Source organism: Calonectris borealis, chromosome 16, assembly GCF_964195595.1.
Source record: "Calonectris borealis chromosome 16, bCalBor7.hap1.2, whole genome shotgun sequence".
Classification (NCBI taxonomy): domain Eukaryota; kingdom Metazoa; phylum Chordata; class Aves; order Procellariiformes; family Procellariidae; genus Calonectris; species Calonectris borealis.
In genome coordinates, this window is record NC_134327.1 from 16,140,084 (window position 1) to 16,164,312 (window position 24,229).

Consider the following 24,229-nt stretch of genomic DNA (forward strand, 5'->3'; position numbering starts at 1 on the left):
GGAGGGCTCTGGAGCAGCGAGAGCGGCCGAGGAAATGGCCGAAGCTGAAGGAAAGGCTGAGGACTGATGCGAAGAGCGGGAAGGAGCTCGACTCCCACGCTGGCGCTCAGCTTTCCAAGATGCAGAGGGGAGTTTCTCTGGAAATACCCTTGCTTTGCCGGCCAGCGTCGTGCTGCTTCGCTCTCTCCTTCCCACCCCGCTTGTCCTCTGCAGCCTTAGAGGAAGCTTTGAAAATGCAGAGAGCAGGGCAGCTGGCGTGGGCGGGGGGGGCAGGGTGGCTGCAGCCCCTTGCATAGAGAGCACCCATCCCCGCAGTATTCGGCACCGACCCACCACAGCGGCACGTGCCCAGGGCTGTCGTCGCCCCGCAAGCCCTGTCCTGTTTGAAATGCGCCTGGCAGTGGTTTCACCTAACTCGTATTCCTACCCTGAGGGGAAGTAAAACCGCACAGCCCTCTCCTCGCGGGTGAACTCACCGTGCTGGGGGCCACCGAAACCCCGCAGGCTTTTGCATCGCCCGTCCCTGGGTGCCGGTGGGTGCAAGCTCACCGTGCTGCAGTGCCTGTGGCCGGGGAGGAGGTGGCCGTCACCTTGCTTTCGTGGCTTGGCACAAAGTGCTGCCGTCCGCTGCAGGAGGGGACTGGTGCACAGCTCACGGCTCTGCCGGCGCCAGCCCTGGGCACCGAGCGGGGATCGTGGGCTCGAGCTGGTGGCAGAGGGCTCGGGGGGGGTTGGAGGAGCAGAAGATCCTGTCCCTGCCTGTCCCGTCTCCCAGGAGTGGCTGGGGAGGGGAGAGGCAGCCACAGGCGGGTCCCGAAGCTGTAAATTAACGCCATGAACTGTTTGCCAAAGAATGAACGTGGGTGACGTGCGCAGGAGGTCCTGGAAAGTTTCGGGTGAGATTCGAGTCAGCGGCGAGACGCAGCTTTCCCTTCCCACGGGGAACGGTCCCTGCTGCCGACGGGGGACACGGCCGGGACGAGGCTGCCCTCGGCCGCGGGGCTGGCGGTCGCTGGGGGTGTACGGGGGGACACGGCAGTGCCCACGCACGAGGGGATGCTGATGGACCATCGATGCTGGGGGGCTGGCACCCGGTGCTCGCCCCGCCGTCTGCATTGAGGAGCCCCTGCACTCTCCACCACCCATCAACCTCCACGCATTGCACTTTTACCCGACATTGCAGGAACCCGAGATAAATATATATTTTCCTTACCCTGCAGAGAAGGGTTTTCCAGGTGCCCTTCCCTGGCTCCCCCCCGCGCCGCGTGCAGTCCTGCTCCCTCCTCTGCCGCCACTGCCGCGGGGCCGTTTGCTGCGTCGTGTGTGAATCCACTCGTGCATTCGGGCCGGGGGTTGTGATCAGGTGTGTGTTTTGTGACGTTCTGTACAGCTTGCAGTAACCCTTACATCTTGTTGCACATTACTGCAGTAAACCATTACTTATGCACCCTGCAGTTCACCCTCTGGTCTCTCAATCCACGCCGGCGCCTTGCTGCAGCATGGCCGGTGCGGTGCCGGGGGCTTCCAGGAATGAGCCCGGACCGGCACAGCGGGACCGGCCCCAGGACTCCAACCCGGCCAACCTGTTGTGTAAGCGCCGGCACTCATCCTGCCCTTGGCCGAAACCACCGGGTTTATCTGCTCGAAAGTCCTCCTGGATTTAGTAACACAGACAACCAAGGGTGCCCGAGGTGGCTGGGGCAGATGCTGCTGTCCCGGCCCTTCCCCTGCCCGTCCCTGCCCATCCCTCCCCGCTGCCCACCCCGGCCAACACCAGCAGCTGGGATTGTCCCGAACCAAACAGCAGAGGCGGAAGAAAAACTCCTAATTTCAAAACATCGCAGCTCTCCCCGGCAGGGAAATGGGGGAGCAGCCCCAGGGCCGCCGGTGTTCAGGGGTGCAGAGGGAACGCTGCCAGGCGTGATTTCTGTACACCTCTTGTACATCAAGAGCCGTTCCTTGGGCTGGAGCAGCTGGAAAAGCGAGTGAAGACCCAAAGGCATTTTTTGCAGTCTTCAGGTTGTGAGATTTTTAAGATTATAAACCTGGCAAGGGCAGAGAAGCAGCTGGTTAAGAGGAGGGAGCGTCTCCAGCCCGCCCGGCGCGGGGAGGTGCGGCCGGAGCCCACCACCGACCTGCCAGGGCCCCCGGGGGAAGGGGCTTGGGCAGAGGCTTCCCGGCACGTTCAGGTTTGGGGTGGCTGCTCCTGCGCCTGTTCCTCCTGAGGTTGTTTCAGGGCCAGTTTTAAGCTCCGCAGGGACATGGTGGACGCGGTGACCCGCAAAGGGGCCCCGCCGTGCCCCTGCCCTCCCGCTCCAGCCACCTCTGGCCGGCCGGCCCACGGCAGGGGCCGTGTCCCACCAACAGCCTCATAGCAAACAAGTTTCTGTAATTTACCGTGCCACCAAGAGCTATTTTTACAGCAAATCCTTCCAAAATAGAAAGCCGAAACACCCGCAGGCGTTGACCAAGCCCTGGTGCTGCAGGACCGGTTGCTCGGTGGGGGCCGGGGACACCGGTCAAGAGCACCGGGGGATGGCAAACCCCGCTCAGCGCTGCACCGGGGGGGTCCAGGGACGCTTTGCGAAGGCTGATGCCCCCAAACCTGGCCGAGCCGCTGGTGCACCCAGCCCAAACCCAGCCGACGGCTGCCAACTGCTCTCGCCCTTCCCTTTACCCCGGATAAATGCACAGATAATGCATTTGCTGCCGCGCAGCATCGGGCTCCTCCGGGTTTTCATCACACAGCCTCAGAAAGGCTTTGCTTCCTTTCCTTTTGGTCTCCTTCATGGCACGTGCTGGACGGCATTTCGGAGCGGGATCAGAAATTCCAGGGAGAAAGCTGTAAAAAGGGGAATGGGATTGTCCACAGCCAAGGCAAAAAGGGCGCGAGGGAAGCACCTGCCAGAGGGGTGCTGAGCCCATCACTGAGGGCTGGTCTGTTCTGCATCCCAGTTGCCCTATAAAATACACCCCTGAACAGCTCAAAGGTTTTTCTCTAACTGGGAGGACCTTTGTCTCCATCAGGAGCACAGAAATCACCATACCAGAGGATTTAACTCATTTGCCCCCAAGTTCAAAGTGACCCTTTACAAAGGAAAAAAAACAAAAGCAGGAGAGAAAGCAGCTTTACAAAACACTGTTGAGAAACTGCCCCGTCCCACCCCGTTTGCAGAGCAACATCCCCACCCCGCAGCAGATAAGTGCCGAGCCGGCCCGGCGCTGCCCATCCCCGGCCACCGCAGGTGGGTGAGCACCTTCCCGGCTGAGCGGCGCCGAATCCTCATCGCCGAGCCAAATCCCCCCGGACGGAGAGCGACTCGGCAAGGCCACCGGTGGGATTTAGGGAACATAATGAGACTTAGCGGAAAAATTACTCGCATCTAGTCCGAAGGGCAATAAGCTAATTGCTCTGGGCAGTGCAGAGCAGCCCATCGATGGCATTTCTAGAGCAGGGATTTATTTTCTATCTGGGGTTTCTAGCTGAGGGGGTGTGGAGTTGGGTACAGCGGGAGGGCAATGCCTGCTGGTGCTCCTCCAGTGGGTTACACTGGATTTCTCCCAGTCTGTGCTGGTGCAGTCCTGTGCGGAGCCGGGGGATGGAGGGGGACCCTGTCCCTGCAGGACACAGGCAGGAGCGGGGCTCTGGCTGTCAGAGAGAACAATTTATTGTGGAGTTTCTTTTAATAATGGATGGAGAATGAAATTCTGTTTTCTCTTATATAGGATTTCAGATCTCTCCCTTGGTGGCGGGGGGTTCGTGCAGGCACTCACAGAACACGGGTGGGCACGCTGAGCCGCCGTACTCCCACGGCTCCAGCCCCAGCATCGGACAAGAGAATCGGCTGCAGGACCCCCGCACCTTCCCCAGCCCGGCCGGCAGCCAGCACCGTCCCGGTGCGTGGGACACGGCTCTGTGCTCGCCTGACCCGCGCCAAGGACAAAGCCCCGGCACAGGCAGCATGGTGCGGGCAGCCCCGGCAGCCATCGCCCTCTGCCTCCGTGAGTTACATCTTGTCCCCCTAAAGCTGACCCGGCCCCGGGACCCCCTTCCCCCCGGCACTGGGGGTGCTCCAGCCCACGCTGCTTTTCATTCCCAGCCCGCTTGGCTTTGGCAGTCCCTGCGCTCTGCCTCGTGCTCCCGCCAGCATCCGCAGGCAGTGGGAGTTTTTCCCAGCTGCAGCCGGCACTGCGTTAAAAATCTGCACAGACAGATTTCCAGGGCAGATTTATCACTTTTTGTCTTCTAAACCCACCCTGAGGCACCCCGGGTTGCCCAGGCTGGCGCAGGCTGCAGGGCGGTACGGGGGCCGCTCTCGGCACAGTGTTCACCAGCATTTACTAAACATTATTCAACTGGCACAGAAAAGGCCCTTCCCAGCTCCTTCCCTGGAGCTGCTTTAGCACAGCCCCCGGCCGCCTGTACATACGGTCATGGGTGTTTTATAACCCGCTCCCGCTTCGTTGCAGGTTTCTCCGCAGACCTCCTGAAAGCAGCAGCGGTGAGTCACCGCCGGCTGCCCCAGCGGCTCCGAATACGCCAGGGCTTTGCCGAAACACCGCGGCTGGTGCCAGGAGCGGCAGAGCTGCCACGGTTCCCCCAGTCCTCGGCTCCAGAGAGGCAAAGCCATCGCCTCCCCACTGGCCCCCCGTGCAGCCCGTGGCCCTGGCCCTGTCCCATCCTGCCCCTCGCTCAGCCGCTGCCCGGCAGCCTCCCTGCCAAACCGAGGGCTGGGACCCTCAACCTGGTGGGCACCCAGCTCCGGGGAAGCAGGGACAGCCCCGCCGTTGAAGGGTCCCCATTCCTGAGAGCGGCTGCGTGGCTTTCGTCCCCGCGGGTGACCCAGGGCAGCCTCGGGGCCGCTGCCGTTCGCAGCTGCCTGCGGCTTGTGGGCAGCAGCCGCCGGTCTGGGCACACCGGCCAGCCCAGGTCCCCTTCCCCGCTCGGTCCCTGCGTTTAAAAGCCCTTCTTTCCGCTCCTTGCTGGGGCTGAGCGTCCCCCTGTCCTCCTCCCCAGGCTGCCCTGATCGTCGGAGCCATCCTGGCTGCCACTGAGCAACACGCCGGGTAAGTACCAGCCCCAGCCGGGGTCTCTGACGAGTGGGGGGTCTCGGGGGCACGGACGGGGGGCCGGCGTGGGTGGATGTTGCATTTCTCCCCATATCCGTGTCACGGCTGCTGTGACAGGTCACTCGGGCTGGAGAGGATTTAGAGCCTTGCGCAGCCGGTTCTGGTGCTGGCTCCCAGGCGGGGGTTTCAGCTGCATCGGCTTTTGTTGTAGCACAAACACATCAAGCATTTCCTTTCCTTTACGGGGCTGACGCAGATGCAACGGGAGCCTCTCCCAAGCCGAAATCCAGGCTCAGCTGGTTTCTCCCTCACCCAAAGCCCGAGGTATGGTGGGCACCTCCGCCACCACCCCGGCTGTGGGGATGGGCACTCTCACGCCTGCAGGACATCCCCTTCGGCACCACCTGGGCGCTGGCATTAGGGGACATTTTCATGACACCCCATGTTATTCCCACTTACTCCATGCAGCTGTGGTCAGGGTGAAGGGGGATTTCCCAAGGGAACAAGCGGGTTCATCCTCCACGGGGTGTTGGGGAACCAAAATGGAAGGTGAAATGCAACCGTGCTTCCCCAACGCAGCCTCTCAGCCTCCGTCCTGCAAGGTTTCCAGTGCATCCCAGCCAGCGACCTGCCTGCTGCCGACATCCTCGCGTTTGCCCAGGGATTGCAAAACAAAACAGCGGAGCTGAGCAGCGCCCAGGTGGGCAGGGGCGGGAGTGGGGGCTGCAAACCCCACGGACCCCAGCGGGGCACGGGGAGCCGGGGCATGCTGGAGCGAAGGGGGTTTCACCGCCTTGGCATGGACGAGATAAGTCTCTCTCTGCCCAGCTGTCCTGCCTGGCCAGACTGCTCGCTGCCAAGAACCTGACGGCCGATTTCGGCAGGTACCCGCCCGACCTGCTGCTCTTCTTTGAGTGAGTATTGAGGGCAGCACACGGCTGCGGTTTTGGTATGGAATCAGGCCGTCCAGCGCTCGCCGGCGTGGCCCTGGCACGCCCCGGGGCACACGGGAGCTCTGCGTGGGAAGAGTATTACAAAAATCGCCTGCGTCTACGGGCACCCTCAGACCCGCACGGGGCATTTCCAGCCCTGCGGACCCCCTGGTCCTCTCCTCACCCCACTCCTCTCCAAAGCTGGGGCCACGCTGGCCACGGCATGGGCTGCATGGGGTCGGGCAGCCCCCGTCCTGTGCCCCAGACGTCGTCCCCAGGGTGAGAGGAGACCCCCCAGCCCCGTGCAACTCAGCAGCTCATTGCTCAGAAGGGAGCGACCATTTGAAACGACTCTCCCCATGCTCCCCCCCAAAAAGAAACATTAAAGATCTCCTGCCCAGACACGAGGAGCCCGTCGCCCCGTTCCCCCCCACCGCACTGACTCTTGCTCCCCGCAGCTCGGCCGAGGTGGGCAGTGGGACCTGCGGAGCGTTTTACGCCCGGGCTTCCCGCGGGAACCTGGACCTGCTGCCCAGGGGCTCAGCCCGGCGGTCGGGGCTGCTGCGCGGGGCGCTGGCCTGCCTGGTGAGTGGGGCCGAGCCGGGGGGCGGCCGGGGTCCCCCACACCCCATGCCGGGCATTTGTACGAGGGCTGGGTCGTCTCTCCCAGGGGGTGAGGAGCAGCCGCCTGCGCCCCGAGCAGCTCGGCAGCCTCGGGGTGCTGGTGTGCGACATGGAGCCAGAGACCATCACGGCCTCGGACCCCAGCGTCCTGGAGAACCTGAAGCTCTGCCCAGCGCTGACGGGGGCCCAGCGGGACGCCCTCAACGCCGTGCTCCTCGGGGGGGGCACAGCGTACGGGTAAGGAGCCTTCATCTGCTCTTATGGGGTGGGTGACAAGCAGGAGGGGTGGCATACCCACGAGGATGCCGAGCTGGTCCTTCTCCCGACGGCCACAGGGATCCTTTGAGCTGGGATTTACGGACTCTGCAAAATTTGGGGCCGCTCGTGCTGGCTTTGAACCAGACCACGCTGAGCTTGGTGGCCAAGGTAAGCCCCCTCCTCGAGACCTCGGGGCGAGTTGCCCATCGGCCAGGCCAGCCCTGAGGCTGCGGGACCCAGCACCCTCTGCCCCCCCGGCAGGCAGCGCGGGAGGCTTTCGGCAGGAGCATCGCGGCCGCGTACGGCAGCCAGGGACGTTCCCAGCGGGAGAAGTCCCTGACCCTCCTCAGAGCCTTCGCAGCAGCGTCGGCTTCGTCTCACCCCCGGCTGAAGCGGAGCGCAGACTGTGAGCGTTTCCCTTTGCTGCTGCCAGTCTGGACCAGTTCAGAGCTCCTCGGGGGGGAAATGCCCCCGGGCTGGTCAGCACCTGGGTGCCCCCCAGGGAAAGGGACAGGACCAGGCAGAAAGCTGTGGGATTCCCTGTAAAGTAACTGGGGAGGTGAGGGAAATGTCCTTACAGCACCGGGGTGTTTGCTCTTACCTGGGAGCAGGAATTCGGCGGCAGCAGCTGGGAAGGAGCCGGGGGAGAGAAAACTCCCGGGCAGGGGCAGCGCCAGGGGAGGATGCTGCAAGACCGGAGGATGCTCGTGTGGGTGACGTGGGAAAGGGTTCACCTTGCCGGAGCCTTTTTAACAGGACAAAGCACACATGGCCTGCAGAAACATCAGGAGGTTCTTCAGGAATAACTTTAAGGAATGAAAGCAAATAAGGCACCTTCATGGGTCGGGGACCCAGGGGACGGGAGGTTGATTGGCAGTGCTGCCCGGCAGGGTGGGCTTCAGCTGCATTATTGCAATTCCCTCTTCATTCATCGGGGCTCTTGCGAGGGGCTCCGGGGTCCCGTGGCAGGACCAGGGGCAGGCAGGAAGGAGGAAGCGCCGTCTGCCTGACGCGCTCTCCCTGCCCGCAGGCTGCCTGTCCGCACCCATCACGGCCAGCACCGTCTCCGACCCCCTCTTACTCATCAACTACGACACCAGAGAGCAGTTCGACCTCTGCCTGAGCAATGAGGTTTTAAAAGCAAACCTGGCACCTCTGCTGGAACAGCCGCTCACCGTGGAGTACCTCCGGGTCATGAAAAAAAAGCTGGAGCAGGTGATGGGTGACACAGGGCAGGAGCCCCCGCGCAGCCCCCGGCACGCTCCGGGACGGGCGAGACCCGCTGCGGGAACGGGCACCGCCGGCTGCGGGGATGAAGGCAGCCGAGGGAGTCCTCTGAGCCCGTTTCTGCCTTCTTTTCCTTCCCTGACCCTCTTTTCTGCCCCGCTGGCCTGGCCCTATAGATTTACCCGTCGGGGATCCCGGAGAACCAGCTGAAGCTGTTGGGGCCGCTGTCCCGCCAGTACACAGCGGAGGAGATCAGCCTGTGGCCGGTGACATCCACTGACACGCTCTCGGCCCTGCTCGACCCCTCGGATGGCAAGTGGGGGGCTCCCCAGGTACACCCGCAGCAGCAGTGGGGGACGGGTGCCGGTGAACCCCAACCAGGACCGCTCGGTGCCCGAGCCCAGCTGGGAGCGGAGGCATTGCCCCAGGGCGGCGCGGTGGTTTTGCAACGCGCCCGCGTTTCTACCGGGAGCGCCTTCCTTCCCTGCCTGCGTGCAACCACGTGAACTGTGTGTCCCAGGTCCAGCAGCTGCTCAGCAGGTACCTGGCCCTGGGGGGCACCTTGACCGGGCCCTTGCTTCGGAAAATCGGTGGGAGACACCTGTGCAATCTGCAGGAGGAGCAGATCGAGCAAATATCTCCAGAGGCAATCAGGTAAGCCACTTCTTAGGGATGCTTTTCAGTCCCGGGAGGCCCCTGGGACCGCAGGGGAAGCGCATGGTGGGACGGCAGACCCCCACCTCCGTTTCGGCTCTGCCCGCTCGCAGGCAGCAGGGCGGGATGGCTGCATCCTGCAGCTCCTGCCTGAGCCACCGGCATTGCGGGCAGGGACAGAGCACTCAGCTCCCCCCCAACAAAAGGGCTTTAGCTGTGGTTTGGGGTGGTGCCCCTGGCTCTAACCCGCGACCTCCCTCCCCCAGGACTGCCGGACAATTAGACATTTCTTCTTGCTCTCAAACCAAGAAGGAGCAACTCTACAGAAAAGCCCAGGAGGCCTTTGCTGGCCAGGCTGGCAGCACCAGGGCGTATTACTGCCGGATTTGGCCGTACCTGGGTAGGTGTTTCAGCCTTCGCCCTCCTTCCCACGGCGACTGAGGTTGGACACCTCTTCCTCGGCCAGGGAGGAGACACGTCTACCAGTCTCCAAACCCCCTCTCCCAGCACTGGAAGTGTTTGCACGTGTCTAGGTGCCCCATACGCTTTCTTTAAGGTGGAGCTCCAGCAAAGGACCTGAAAGACTTGGCTAAAACTGGGGTTGCCATAGACATGGACATAGACACCTTTCTTGCCCTAAAGCCCGAGGAACTGCAGGTACGTCCCCGGTACGCTGCTGCTGCTCTTTTCCCTGCTGAAGGGCAGGGCTAGTCGAGGGCTGAGCGGTGGGGTTCGAGGCCGCAGCCCCATCAAATCACCAAGTCTCTATTTTTTTACCTTTTTAAATTTTCTTTTGGAAGTTACTGCTTGCTCCGCAGTCTCATTTAGAAAAGCGCTTTGTGGCGATGCCGGCTGCGAGGATGAACAAAGATGTCGTTGTACGTGTATTGCAGAAACTCAGTGTCATGGATGTGAAAAATCTGCTTGGGGAAAACCTCCCTTACCTGAAGGAAGCTGAAAATGAGACCTCGGTGATGCGCTGGGTGAAGAGACAGTCCCAGCGGGAACTGGACTGTACCCTGGGAATCGGCCTGCAAGGGGGGACGGAGGAGCCCGGCCCCACGGGGACGGCCACCCCTTCTCACCCCACCGCCTCGGCCAGTATCGCCCCCACGGCCACCGGTCCCGTGCCCACCACCCTCCCCACTGTCCCCACCCCTACCACTAATTCAAGTACCGGCCCCCACAAAGCCCCCGCCCCAAGCGCTATCAGCCCGACCCCCCCTAACAGCGCTCCCCCACACGCTTACACCGCTGCCCCCAGCGCTGCTGGGAGTCCCACTGCCACCTCCACCGCCCGACCTGCTCCGACCACCGGCTCCATCGTCCCATGCTCCATCGTCCCATGCCCCATCCATCAGTCTGCCACCTCAAATAAGGCCACCCCCCTCACCACCATCCTGGCCGCTGTCAACCCCAACGCCACCTCTCCCAGCTCCATCCCCCCTCCTGCTCTCACACATGGGGCCACCACCACCACCACCAGCGTTGTTACTAACCCGAGTGGTAGCACCTGCAACACCAGCACCCCACTGGTGTCCATGAACCCCCCAGCACCTGGGGGTACTGCCCACCCCGCTCCTGCCACCCCTAACACCGCTGCACCGAGCACCCACAATGCTGCCAGCACCCTCGTCCCTGACTCCACCTTTGCACCCGCTGTCACCGCAGCCACAGAAATGAACCTCCCTCCCCACAAGCCCACCCCGATTCCCAACTCCACCATCTCCACCCAAAAGAGCATCGTCTCCTCAACGGTCAAGACTACAACGTTGGCTTGCAAGACCGGTGCCCCTCCGGCAATTCTCGGCCCCTCTTCCACCACCACCAGCAGTGAGACCACTGAAAAAACACCCGCAGGCGTGCCAGAGTTACCAGGACCAACACCCGGAGGATACATCAACCTGCAGCCTGAAGCTGGTAAGGTGTGAATGTTCGGAGTTAGGAAAGGCTCAGGAACCGACGGCGAGGCAGAAGTCTTCGCTACAAGCAGTAGCTGACCCACCTTTTTCCTGGCCAGATTCAATACCGGTGTGCTGCTGTCCACAAGAAACCCAAAGTAGTTACCGGTGAGACAGGTAGCGACGTGTCTCTACAGGGCACATAGAGTCTCTACGTGTCTCTGTGCTCCTGGATCTGGAGCATACTGCCTTCAGATCCCACGCGCTCTGCAAGTCTGGCAAGGCGCACCTTAGATGTCTCGTCATGCACAGCACCCCTCAACCGCTCTGCAGAAAGCTGGAGTAATTCCGTTAATGCCAATGCACTGTACTGTTTTTCACAAGGCAAGCATATAGCCTTCCGTATTTTAGCTGCATGCAGTGTTTCTGACTAGGCATCGCTGTAAAAGCTTTAAAATCTGAAGTCCTCTATCCTGCCAGGGCTACATCCGTAGCTTTAATGACTCAAACAGATTTACTCCTGCTTTACGCTGGTGAAAGTAAGAAAGACTCAGTCTGCTGACTGTTCACGGCCAGGTGACATTTATAACAGGGGTGCAGGTCAGTGCCTGAAGGTGCAGGCATGGGCAATGTCACAAAGGGCAGAAAAGTGTTGTCCTGACACGTGCGATCCTCTGGGGTACCTGAATCTCGAAGCAACTCTACTGCCCTGACAGCTCATACGTGCTGTTTATCTGGATCATCCAATTCTTTCTCATCTGTGTTCTCCGCCTAGGATCGGGATCCAGAGTCTCCTCCTGCCTAGTGCACATACTGACGACAGCCGTCGGAAGCTCGCTGCTGCGAGGGCTCCTCTGACACCGCCACCTCCAGCACCGTACTTGCTGGATCCCTCCTTTAATTTTCACCATCCTATAAAATAACGGTGCTGGCAAATTTCCTGCTGAAAAGGAAAAACCCAGGAAAGGAACAGCGTTTGTCCATTTGATACCAGCACAGAATTTGTTTATTATTTTTGAGGCTGGGCAGTGAAAGGAGGACAGATATTTTTCCAGCCCAAAGAAGCCTAACAGGTACTAACTAGCTAGTTGCTCTATGTAATACAATTATCAGCAATATTGACTGCTCTGGCAATGCATTAAGGCTGACAGCAGGCCCAGTTCTGCCAGCTTTACTCACACTTGTCGTGGTTTAACCCTAGCCAGCAACTAAACACCACACTAAGCGTATTTTACTTCTAAGCAGTCCCACTGGGATCTGTTGAAACAGTGGGACAACTCAGGGATTTGAGTTACTGGCTGTTGCAAGAGAAGCAGAATATGGCCCAGCAATGCAGTCTGAGAGATCCACTAAATTGCATTTGACTTGTTTCATTATGAGATTTTTGATCAAGATTTGTTCAAACTACGCCAAGCCTAGTCAGAGGGATGATTAACTGAAGATAGTTTATCTTGATTACTATTGCAATGCTATATAATAAAATATCAATCATCTTTTTTTTTTCCTAATCAAATGTGTTCTTTGATGTGTTTAGTGCTTTATAGTGTAGTTTTTCTAGCTACTTAAACCTAAACAGTTTCCACTTCTTTTGCTCTGACTTTCTTCATTAGCTAGTAGTAGAGGTATTGGAGGAGGAGATACAAGTGAGTGTTTCTCCCCCCAATTTGCAGATCTTCCAGTTACAAGTTTCATTCTCCACGGGCTGAAGAGATTCTTGCATGTCATTTGTTGAGGGCGAGTCAAGGCATGAAGAAACAAATCAAGATTTCTATCAGGGGGTCAACACTTAAAAATGCAGACTGTCTTACTTACATTGGGCTCTCTCCCACCCTAGCTAGTGCCCCATCACCACGGGACGCAGGCAGTGGGGAAGTGTCTCTTGCCACCCAGAAGTCTGCATTGAAGGACAGACCAGATTGTGCTGTTCTCTGTCTGTAAAACATGGACAATGAATGTTTATAATGTCTTTGCAGAGAGGCTCTCCTCCTGGGAGAAAAGGAGGATTTCAGGGGCTGTATACAGGTGACACTGAGGTTTTTTTGGACAGAAATTCCCAATGAAAAAAAGTGTTGAAAATCTTACACAAAGTTCTTATACCCTCCCCATGAGGAAGCCAAGAACAGCCTCAGCCCTTAGAGTTGAGTAGTCAACACCAAAGAAAAGCAACAGGCACGTCTGGGGTTCCTGACCATTTAATTTGGACCAATACCTGCGGACACAAAAGTGCGGACAGTCTGAACGAAGAGAAGACAGTAGCAACTAATCAATTTGCTTTTGGCATTTTTTACTTAGTTCCATTATTTATTTACAATGAGCCGGAAAACTTCACTCCCACTCAGAGGTCTTGGCAGTGCCAAGAGATCAGGCTCTTCGAGAAATGTAATCGTTAACATGCAGAACAGCCCATGTGCTCACCCTTAAACCCACCAGGGTTGCGCAGCAAAATATTGACATTGTTTGTGTTGCAGTAACATGGCTGGGCTTACCTGGGCTTGGTCTGTACAAAAGGCAAAGATCCTGCTCTGAAGAGCCTGAAACTTCCCTTCAGACAGAACACTGATTTTTTTTTTTTTTTTTTTTGGAGTGATTTGAAAGAGAAAAGTACCTAAAAGTGAACCCTGGGCTGCATAACAGTTGCCTGCTAGCACTGAGCATCCCCTCACCCCCCAGGCGTGGCTGTCCCCGACAGGCCTCAGAGCAGGTCACAGGCTGGTGCCCCTCATCTTGCTTTCTCTTGAGGGAAGATTTTCAAGATAAGACCGACATCATCAGGAAACTGATAAGCAGAGCAGGCAGGAGGTGAAGCGTCATGGCCACAGTACCCAGAGAGGCTGAGGATGGGGCTAGAACAAAAAGAGGGGGCATCACTGCAAAGAAATGAATGATTGAACCGTTCCCCCATGGGGGAGAACATCTCATTATGCCACACCCAGGGAAGATCTTTGGCTTTCTGACTAAGGGCTTTTAAACTAGTAAATAGCCACCCCTTGACCACCACGTCATAAGTCATAGCCCAAATCCAACAGCAGAGGAGGAAGCTCTGGAGGTGCTCACTTAGTTGAGATGTTCAGCCAGCAAGGATGATCTCAGTGGGATTACAGGATTGCTTCTCATCTTGGACCTGGAATTTGCTCTGCAAGGCTTAAGGCTCCTCGGCAGAATTGAACTTGCTGCCCCTTGACACCGGGAGCTGAAGGGGTGAGCGCTGCCCAACGCATTTTACTGGGGCTGGGTGGATGGGTAGCGACAAGTGCCACTGGAAGGGGTCCGCAGTAGCACAGACCAACAGTCTCTGCGCTCTGGGCACAAAAGCAGCCAGCAGGACTTTGCAGGGCCTTGGCACAAGCACTGCTGAGAGCAGGAGCAGAGCTGTTTGGCAGCGCTGCCCAAGGCCACTGCTTGCTTGAGCAAGGCCCTGATTCAGGGGCCCAGGAGCTACATCAGCTTGGTGCACTCACTTCTCTTTCACAGGCAACTGAAAGCACCTTGCTTCCATCAGGCAGTTGTTCTCCTTGCTGTAACCCCAAAATAAATATTTAAAGCACAACAATCAGAGGTCCTACCATACTACGTACACTCATATTTGGGCGTGACAATGTTCATGTAGCCTTCTTGTGTTCCCCCAGTGAGCCCAACATGCAGTTTATCCAGTTCTGATTGTTTCTGCATTTGGACCCACTCCCGGATGGGAGACTTGTTCTGCCATTTCTCCAGATCTCCAAGATTCCTCCCCAGCAAGCCCTGAACCTCAGCAACTGTCAGGCTCTGGGAGAAATCAAAGAGCAAGAATTATGGATGTAAATGCAGGAATGGAAACAATACCTCTGACCAAGGAACCGATGAGGTTTCTATTAGCAGAAGTGTGAAGAACAAGGAAGACAAATATCTGGTGAGTGGTTTCAGTTGGGACACTCTTGCCTTAGGTGAGGGGAATGAACACAATGGTTCCTCAAAGCCTATTTCTGTTGTCCTCTGATGACAAGTTTTCTACACCCAAGTGGGGGCCCCAGTCCCTGCCCAAATCACTGGGCTTTTTTCCAAAATTGATGATATTACTGCTAACTCTTGTTAAAAGATTTCTCACATAGCTGGGGACTGTAGTCTAGTGGACACCTGTCCCCTGCTCCTGCCGCTACTGCTATGAGAGTCTGCTCTAAAGAAACTCCCCAGTAAGACTGGCTAAGCATCCATGTATGACTCCAATTTACATTTTTAAAGAAGTTTCAGGCCAGTTCTCCACTTTCTACTGGTCTAGCATCATTCTGAATCTGATGGAGTGACTCCTGATTTACACCAATGGACAATGCAACCAAAACCAACTACTTAGCATGATACGAATGCAAGGAGTCAAATAATTTCAAGATTCGGCTCACCATCAAAGAGTCTCTCCTCAACTTTGCCAAAGTACTAACTTGCATGTTCACGTTGTCCTTGCTTAGAGCTCTGAGATCCACACCAGGAGCACCCCCTGGGACCCAAAAGAGAAAGTATATCAATGCATGGAGGACAGCCCTCAAAGGAGCAGTGTGGTGTATCTGTACAAGCTGGAGCTATAATGGTGTCTCCAAAATTTATTAGGCTGGTAGTGCTAAGAGAGTGCGTTCCAACTGCAAAATATACAGATGCTACTTCATTTTGCTGGGAGGTATTATTATATTGGCCATCAAACCAATCTGTGACAATGCCAGATGCTAGACAGAGGGGTAAGAAGAGTTTGCCCAGGCTGTGAATAAATTCTTGGCTTAACAAGAAAAAAACATGGAGAATGGCTGTGAGATAAGCGTTAAGCACCAGTAGCTTGATTTCTCATGGATCTAGCTGATCTTACCCATCCCAGAAGTCATGAGTTTGATTTTCCCTGTGATAGTCTGACAATTGAATCGGGCAACTTTAAGACAGGTACAGAATCTTTCAAGAATATTTTATGCCATCTACAAGTTGGAAAAGACCAAAACTCTCCGAAACTTTTAACAACTTGGCTTTGAAAATTCCCACATCCAAGATGGTATTTGATACCTATTCAGTTTCTGGCTAAGACCTCTCTCTTTCCCCATAACATACTGTTCTTTTACATACCTAGATATGGTTCAATAAGCTCATAGTAAGCAGGTAAATAGTGCTGGTCTGAGAAAGCACGTTTTGCTTTAGCATATAGAATGTCTTTTGTAAGCTGTGAACAGGCTGAAGGATTCAGAGATGCCAGTCTGCAGAAAAAGATTTAAGGAGAGAAAAGTTATTATCTTCCACCTGAACAAATTTCGAACTATTCTGAGTATCTCTCTTGTGATTCTCTACACAGGACAGGTTCCCCCCTCTCCCCAGTAGATAAAAGAGGTATGGAGAGAAGCTAAGCGAAAAAAGCGTCTCAGTCTCCTGCTCAAAATGATATGTCTTCTAAGTTATGATGGCTCTGATGGTGCATGATAAGTTTATGTATTGGCGAAGATATAGTTATTTAATTAATTTCATTTGGCAGTCTTTCAAAGAAATTTAAATTAAATTTAATTAACCCTCTTTTGCCTCCAGATAAAAGCATGCATGCAGACCATATCTGTTGTCAGTTGACATGCAATAAAGAGAGTTTGATTGCAAATCTGAGCCCTTCCTAGCAGGATGGAGAACAGCAGGCTTTTAAACCTGGACACAGAGCAGGTACTAAGTTGCTTCCTAGATTTCCTTTCACCGAGTGGAGAGAAAAGGAAACTGCAATTGCTGATGGGCAAGTGCTTTTGCAAGAAGCCAAGAACATCACAATATTTGACTCACTTCAAGCTGCTGGAGTCTATCATATTCAACTCAGTTGCATTTAGAAGGCACACGTATTTCGTACCAATTGCGTTCAGTGCAGTGGCATTCAAGGCATTTCCCAAGTCAACGTATCGTTTAATCATTGCAGAAGCCTAGAAACACACTTCATTTTTTTAAAAGTTAACTTGAACCAGAATTTGTATTTTCATCCTCAAAAGAAAAACAAATGCAATAATTACAAAAATAAAATTGAATCATTTCAAATCTATTCGTTTGGACCTCAAGGATGGGCCAATCATCTCTGGACCCATTAAGCTAGTCCCAAACCAGCAGCTCCCAAACCAGGAAACAAACGTGGGCAGGAAAGCAAACTCAAATCCCCACCTCATTATCGGAGGGCTCGGCTTTTAGCAAGGCAGCCAGCGTGTCAGCTGAAGTTATCTTCCATTTGGAAATGTCCTCAGGGGTGATGAAAGAAATGAGAGGGCCCAGTTTGGGGAGCAGACTTTCAGGATACCCATCAGGATATGTCTGCGGAAAGACCATTGTTATCGCTATGAACACTCATTATCATGCCTGTGCTTATGAATTTATACTCTTTGCAAAATTAATGTGGAAAAGCCCAAGAGGTCTGCAAGGAATAAAAACCCAAAGCCAGTGAGATTCCATAAGCCCATCTGTCCTTTTTCCACTTGATAGCTCAGGCAAGCAAGCCCCAGGGGAAGGAACAAAACCTGAAGCACTGTGAACTGACTCAACACAGACCTGAGCGGGCAGTACGCCTTGCAGTGGTGAAGGCTAATCAAATACTGGGCTTCCCGAGCAGCAGCACAGCCAGCACGTCAAGGGAAGTGATTATTCCCCTCCATTTGGCTGGCACTTGCAAGACCTCATCTGGATACTACATCCAGTTTTGGGCTCCCTGGTACAAGAAAGACTTTGGCAAAGTCTAGCAAAGACTAGCAAGTCTAGCAGAGGGCCACGCTGGTTGGGGGGGCAGAAGCACACAACATACAAAGTGGAGCAGTGGGACTGAGGGAGCTGGGTTTTTTAATCTGAAGATGACAAGACCAGGCGAGGATTTTATTACTGTCTTCAACTATCTAATGGGAGATGATAGGGAGGATGGAGCCACACTCTTCTCAGAGGTGCACAGTGAAAGGATAAGAGCCAACAGGCAATGCAAATTCTGATTAGATATTAAGAAATAAATATTTTCACAGTGAAGGTGGTCAAACATTGGAAGAGTAGCCCAGAGAGATGGTGGAGTCTCAGTCCTTGGAGATACTTAAACTCAAATGGACAAGTCCCTGAGCAATCTCATCAGTAGATAATTTGACACTCTTCAGCCTGGCATTACCTCATCCAGATTCCCCTTCAGCACACGTAATTGCTGAATACTGAAAGGGTAGGTCAGTATCTGAGAGAGGTGATTCTCCAGAGAGACATTCTTCAGGCAAGCGTGTAACTCCTCAGCTGTGTAGTAAATAGGCATCAAGTCATCATTAAGAACCATCTCTGTTATCCGCTTGTCAGGTGGGCAACCTGTTGAAGCAATTGTCAAATGTGCTCAGTGTTAAATCCTTTTAGTTCAAGCTTTGAATGCTCCCTTGCTGGAGATGGACAGGTAAGCAATCATAGTCCCACCCTCCTCCTGGGTGACCTACCACCAACTGTTTCATAGTTCAACTCAGACATATTCAACTTAGACCCACAAGCACTAGGGTCAACCCTGATACCATGGGGAATGCTGCCATTATGGACCAGAGAAAGCTCCCATACCATCAGCACGCTTATGCCTAGTAGGCAGGAGTTCTTCGACAATGGTGGCCAGCTGTTCCCTTGACAGACGTGAATCGTGTGCGAAGTTTTTCAGCCAAAGAGTTAAAGCATTCTGCAAAGAAAATGTTTCGTCAGGGGGACACTGCAATCTGGGGCATATCACCAGCGTAAGAAGTTGCTACTCACACAGGCAAGAAACTTCATTGTTAAAGTACTATAGCAGCAGACCTGCTGCTATAAGCCTAGAGACCTTTCCTTGGTGAGCCAAAGGCAAATTTCTAAATGCTTAAACTCTATCAAATCCCATGCCCCATAAATGATTTTACCTCCTTTAAAGCATTGCATATAGTTACTACTGCTTTCCACCTCTGGTACTCTTCTGACAGTTACAGGAAGAGAATGACAGCAATCTAGATTCGCAGTTCCAGGCTGTCAGCTTGATCAACCCTCACTTCTCATCCATCCCCTTGGGCACCACGCTTGTAGATGCAGACACTACTGAAAACATACTGACTGAACAACCCCCATCACACTTCTTCCATACTGCAGGATCTAGGAGTGCTTCCCAAACTCCCCACACCTCTATGAATAACCCACCTTGGGGATCTTCTGCAAGATGCTGTGATCAAATACAGGAATCAATCCACTGAGCTCATTCAAGGTAAAAGCTGACCATGCTACAGGAGGCCTGCATACAAAAATTAGCAGGGATCAGCTTTCAAGGAAGAACAAAAAGAAAAAAAAAACACCTTAAAAGTTGCCAGGATTATGTCCCTGTAGCATCTGAAGTTAAGAAAATACAAGATTTAAATCCTAAAACTTCTTGATTACTTCCTGTTACACAAAACTTCATTCCATCAGAGCAGGAGCAATTGTTAGTAACATGAAAAAGGGCAGCTGGATGGGAAAATGGCATTTAACAAATACATTATTTTCTTAAGTATGAAATCCAAAGAATATCTGTTGCTTACTATCGCCCAATTCAGTGACAACATCTCAGCGCATTTGATACAGGAAGGGAAAATATTTTGGCTCCCTGGACAATGTCTCTGTTAGATATAGCCAGGGATTTATCAAGCATCTGTCCATTTGACAGGTAGAAACAGAATGTTTTCTGAAAGTCAGTGGCTGACAAACAGCTAGAGCCCACCTGTGTTCATCAGGACAGTCTCAGAGAAGTCTGATTAATAAAAAACAGACCAGAGGAAAGGCTTTTATAACTAGAGCAGGTGAGACACAGAAATGACAATGTTTTTTCAGTGGAATTCCAGCCAAACTTTTCAGCTGAAAGAAGTTAAATAAAACAATGTAAAAGGCCCAATGTGAAATTCAAAAGCAACAAATTATTCCAGTTTTTGATCAAGCTCGTTGGCTGGAGTTCACTCAGTTCTTAACAGGACAATGGTTTTGTTTAAAGGAACTGTTTTGCTGATGCCCAGAAGAAAAATTCATACCCAAATGTAGTGTTACCACTGCTGATGACACTCCTAATAGCCTCTTCTTGATCAGGCAGGAAAGATTCACACTGGCTTAACTGCTTCAGCAAATTGCCACCAGAGCTTTTAATGTATTCTCCACCCAGGTCACAGACCAGACGTCCCAGAATGTCTGCATTTTCCTCATTTACTTGTGTGCCAGGAATTTTCTGAAGTAATACAAGACAGAGGCATTAAGCAGAACTGGATGCCACTGTAGCAGAGCATTCTTGAACCCCAAGTTCTCCCCAGCCTTGTGCAGAGCTGTCCCCTCACCACGTACCAAACATGCTAAAGCCTCCAAGAGCAGCTGTTTCCGCTGAGATGACTCTCTTTGCAGAACATCAAGATTTGCTTTCCCAATATTAGCAAAGTACTGCCTACAGCTTCCGGTCGCTGCATAGTCTGAAGGACTAGAAAGACAAATACTCCGTGAATTCTAGTGAATGATACCAAACAGTTGGTCAGGTTCAAGGCTGTTCAAACATATACTGTGTCCAACATAACATCTTCCACATCTGCAGACTAAACTCTATGCAGTTGTTCTTCCCAAAGATCCTAGTCCACATTTTTTAAAAATTCATTTTCACCTTAAGGAATCTATTGCGAAGTTCAGCTTAAAATTGTTCAAGATTTGGATACAGAACCATAGTGGGTAAGTAGGGGAAAAAAGAAATCTGCTCTACTGTCTGTTTTCTTCGATGTTGTAAGGGAAAAGCACATTCACAGAGGCCAGAAAGTACTAAAACCACATACTGGTTTAATATCCAAACAGATATATTTAAAAAGAGCTTCACACTCTTTATATTAATATGATGGATGGTTGAATCTGAAAGGTCCTTAAATCACTTCTGAAAGCTTTCTGCAACCTGATTTTTTTTTTCCCTGTAAGGAGGCCTGACCAAGTTTGAAATATACATCAAACATGAACTAGTCATTAACAGCTAGGTTATACAGTAATACCTCTTTTTCCCACTAAGTACTAAGGCAACAACATGAAAACCATAGCACAGTTACCTTAAAAACAGCAACAAGTCTTTAGGATAGCTATCTAAATCCTTAGGAATCCCATGCAGCGACACCATCTTCACTAAGCAACTCAGCTGAAACGACACCACAGTTTACATCATAGAAAGAAAACAGCATGAAAACGTAAGAAAAAATGAAATAAGTATAAAGACTTTACTCTGCCCCTCCAAAGTAAGAAAAGAAAGGGGGAGGAAAAAAAAAAAAAGGCAGAAATCAGAGGTTTTGGTTCCTGAGAAACCTAGCCAACTGGGTTTTGACTTCTCTCTTCAGGGAAATCAGAACTGTGGGATGGAGACCCGGGACCAGTTACATTTGTTCTAGTCCCTTAAGCTGAAAGTGTTTTTGCTCTTGCTGAACAATCCTCATTGCTATCTTCATGAAAAAAATCAAACACGGCGTTTTGAAATATGGGAACTGACCTGGTCTTCGCCTAGCGTGACATTCTTCTTCTTCATGACTTTGGCCAGCTCCTGAAATCTTTCTGCTTCCATCTCATTGGCAGCTGCACATGTAAAGCCTTGGAGGACTGACTGGGAAAGCCTGAACATTTACAGAAAGCAAATCAGAAGGGCAAGGACTTCAGGAGAAAATTCAATGCTGATCTCCCACATATATAATCTTAAATACAGCAAGCATAAACTTCCCCCATTCTTAAAGCTTAATGCTCTCCAAACTCCATCCCCTCAAAATCGCTAATCTTGACCTATGTGGGAGATCAAGAAGCCGTCACTGGTCAAATAAACATAATCCAGAGACTGGAAGTAGAAATGCAGGGACCTCCATCCCAAGTAGTATTGCTGTGTCCTTATTTACAAGATCAGTCTCCTCCCTGTGTTTTCAGTACATACCACACGTTGAAAGTGAAATGGAGTTGTGCAGATCCTCATCACTAAACATAGTTTGCACAGCCTGGGAGAGCTCAGGGAGAAGTCCTTAAAACTTTAATTGCTTTCCATATGGAAAAGCTTCTATTGTGAAATCAGCAGGACGCTGATGTCGACTCCATTGTTTTTCCAGATATATATCATGGTTTTCATAATTTTCCATCTCAGATATGAGAGCTGGCAAAAGACATATATCAGCCCCACTAAATTTAATCCCTGGAATAGCACTGCGGAAGACTGACATATTCTCCAATTAGAAACGCCTTCCACAGAGGCAGTCAGAAGCAAGATTCCAGGTGCAGTCTGAGCCAGCAGCATCATTTTAGAAAGCAAGTGTGGCTTATGGGTATATTTTGCAGCTGACACCCTGGTAAATGTTGATGCTACATGCCTGTGTTTGGGTTTGCATGATATTTCCCATCTGTTGCTATGGATTGAATATGGTGGGTCTGCCATACGTACCAAAGGAAACATGGAATTTGCAACCAAAGCAAACACAAACATGGAAAATGGAAGGAGAAAAGAAAAACGCTACCTGCTGAAGTCAGGCTCTGTCTTTATCACATCACTGAAAAACATGGCAGCCTGTGAAGCAAAGCCAGAGTGTCAACGGTTTACCATGCTCTTCTGCAACACTCACCTGTATTTTCAGACAGATTTGCAGAGCGGACTCATAGCTCTGTAGAGTCCAAGCCTGACACTGAAGGGTAAGAAGGACACAAGCCGCTAGCATATTACCTGTTCTCGGGTCCACATTTTACTGTTGAGATCCTGAATATTGGGCTTCTCTTCCCCAAAAACAAGCAATGATTTTGGAATGTAACTGGCCAGAGCATCAGGGATATATTTAACCAGGTCAGCAGGGTGGCCTACACTGGAGGAAATCTTTAAAAAAAAAAAAAAAAAAAAAACAAAATAATAAAAAAAAGAAATCATTCAAACACTGTGGCTAAAATAAACAATTGCTGGAGAAGAAATGCCGAACTGGAAAGGAGCCAGGCAAATTCTCCTGCTGATCATCTGGGCATTTCTCGGAGACCTAATACTATGAAATATTTCCTGTTTGACATATTAATTGGACTAGGATAGCTGCTTGGAGCTAATACCTGGGGTCCTGATGAATGGGAAAATTCGGTTTCTTATCAGTTTCCTACCTCCTGGCTTTATGCCCTAAAAATGTTTAACCAGCCAGAAAGGAGGGACACGTCTTTCCTCTCTGCCAACCCAAACAATGTCTCAACTTGCCGAAGGCACATTGCAGAACAATCCTGTGGCGAATGAGATGTTATTTCCCTAATGCTTCACACAGAGCCCTGGCAGCCCCATTGTCCCAGGACATGCTATAGGCAGGGCCTCTGGTGCCAAACACAGGTCAGAGTCTTTCCTACCAGAGGGATGATGAATAACAACAAACTTGAATGCTACACATACAACTTGAAGGCTAAAGTCATGGCAAGAAAAAAGAGCAAAGAGGTGTCCAAATCCTACACAATCACATAGGGGGATGAAATAGTGCATTGCTGAAGGATCAGTCTACCCTAGAAGGGATTGTCTAAACCACCTTCACTTCCCACATGTTCTCAACTCCAAACCGTGACAATATCCTTTCTCTGAGAGCATCTTTTCAAGTCAGTGGGGAGTAGTTTCTAGGACCACGCTGTAAAACAACTGTCTCTTCTGCCCTTGTCCCCAAGAGGCTCAGCAGGACACGCTGGCTAGCAGCCAAGGACATCAACACAGGCACAGTGATAGGGACTTGAGATGCTTGTCCTGCTGCACACTCTGTTTAGCAATGACAAACACCCCCAAGGGAATGCTCTCTGGGTGTGCGGGTATGTGTCAATCCCTGGCCCCAGGTAACCAGTGTTCTTAGCTGTGAGTCACTGGAGCTTTGCTAATTTATGACACCTGAAAAGAAAAACAACTTCACCTTCTCCACAAATGTCCTTTTCAGAGCAGAGGGCAGGGTCACCATTTGCTGAACAAACTCAGGCAACTTAATGGCTTCCAAGATCACTTCTGGAGACAGACTTCGAAGTGTGCTGCTGTTGAGGCCAGCCACCAAGCTCCCTAACTTTGCCAGGCTCTGTCCATCCGGGATCTGAAAGGTAATGCATGCAGGCATGAGTACATGAAGGGCCAAACATCATTTGCTGGCAGCTAGCTATACACCAGGTGTGAGGTGCATTTGTGATCTTATCCTTTGTACCTGATAGCCAGAGCTGAGCAGTTTGTTGATAATAGCGCTGGACTGGTCAGCGTTCCAGCCACGAACTTCACCCAGGGCAGGAATAGATGCTTCAAGATCTTTATCACTGATGCTGTTTTCAATGTCGGATATGGACAGCCCAACTGCAGCCTGGCCCAACGCACGCAGGATTGCAGGAGGAAAATGCTCAAACTTTCTCACCAAAGAGGATGCAACCTGAAAAGGTCCCACATAGACAAAAAAGCAATGATGTGAGCTTATTGGATCCTACGGCCTTTGGATGTCTTAAATCACTGGACTTTCTGCCTCAAACTTGTGTGGTGAAGTCCGTTGATGGACTGCCTCCACCCATTGAGAATTTTTAGATTATGAAACACCAGCCAGACCCCACAATAAAAAAAAGCAAGGTGACCTACAGTAGTGTACACAAGAGGAG

The 24,229-nt window shown here is 52.3% G+C and overlaps 2 protein-coding genes across 2 annotated transcripts in view; one reads left to right on the top strand and one right to left on the bottom strand.

Moving 5' to 3' along the window:
* Window positions 1-3,962: 3,962 nt before the first annotated feature.
* LOC142089009 (mesothelin-like protein) lies at window positions 3,963-11,524 on the top strand. The gene is made up of 16 exons (XM_075164885.1): window positions 3,963-4,002; window positions 4,471-4,502; window positions 5,018-5,067; window positions 5,650-5,770; window positions 5,899-5,984; window positions 6,461-6,587; window positions 6,673-6,863; window positions 6,962-7,052; window positions 7,146-7,290; window positions 7,915-8,099; window positions 8,288-8,443; window positions 8,632-8,765; window positions 9,032-9,165; window positions 9,322-9,422; window positions 9,659-10,685; window positions 11,442-11,524. Exons 1-16 carry the CDS (start codon window positions 3,963-3,965, stop codon window positions 11,522-11,524), a joined length of 2,703 nt encoding a protein of 900 aa, XP_075020986.1.
* Window positions 11,525-12,849: 1,325 nt separating this feature from the next.
* The window catches only part of LOC142089263 (mesothelin-like), a 60,079-nt gene continuing 48,699 nt past the window's right edge, over window positions 12,850-24,229 (bottom strand). The window contains exons 17-33 of the mRNA XM_075165497.1: window positions 23,794-24,009; window positions 23,515-23,685; window positions 22,323-22,469; window positions 22,120-22,169; window positions 21,120-21,240; window positions 20,689-20,774; window positions 19,955-20,084; window positions 19,651-19,841; window positions 18,794-18,884; window positions 18,197-18,308; window positions 17,775-17,959; window positions 16,799-16,945; window positions 16,433-16,566; window positions 15,743-15,870; window positions 15,040-15,134; window positions 14,242-14,431; window positions 12,850-13,509 (exon numbers count right to left, since the gene is read on the bottom strand). Of these exons, the coding sequence (XP_075021598.1) occupies window positions 13,415-13,509; window positions 14,242-14,431; window positions 15,040-15,134; window positions 15,743-15,870; window positions 16,433-16,566; window positions 16,799-16,945; window positions 17,775-17,959; window positions 18,197-18,308; window positions 18,794-18,884; window positions 19,651-19,841; window positions 19,955-20,084; window positions 20,689-20,774; window positions 21,120-21,240; window positions 22,120-22,169; window positions 22,323-22,469; window positions 23,515-23,685; window positions 23,794-24,009 (2,289 nt within the window). The 3' untranslated portion in view covers window positions 12,850-13,414. The remainder of the gene's footprint in view (window positions 13,510-14,241; window positions 14,432-15,039; window positions 15,135-15,742; window positions 15,871-16,432; window positions 16,567-16,798; window positions 16,946-17,774; window positions 17,960-18,196; window positions 18,309-18,793; window positions 18,885-19,650; window positions 19,842-19,954; window positions 20,085-20,688; window positions 20,775-21,119; window positions 21,241-22,119; window positions 22,170-22,322; window positions 22,470-23,514; window positions 23,686-23,793; window positions 24,010-24,229) is intronic.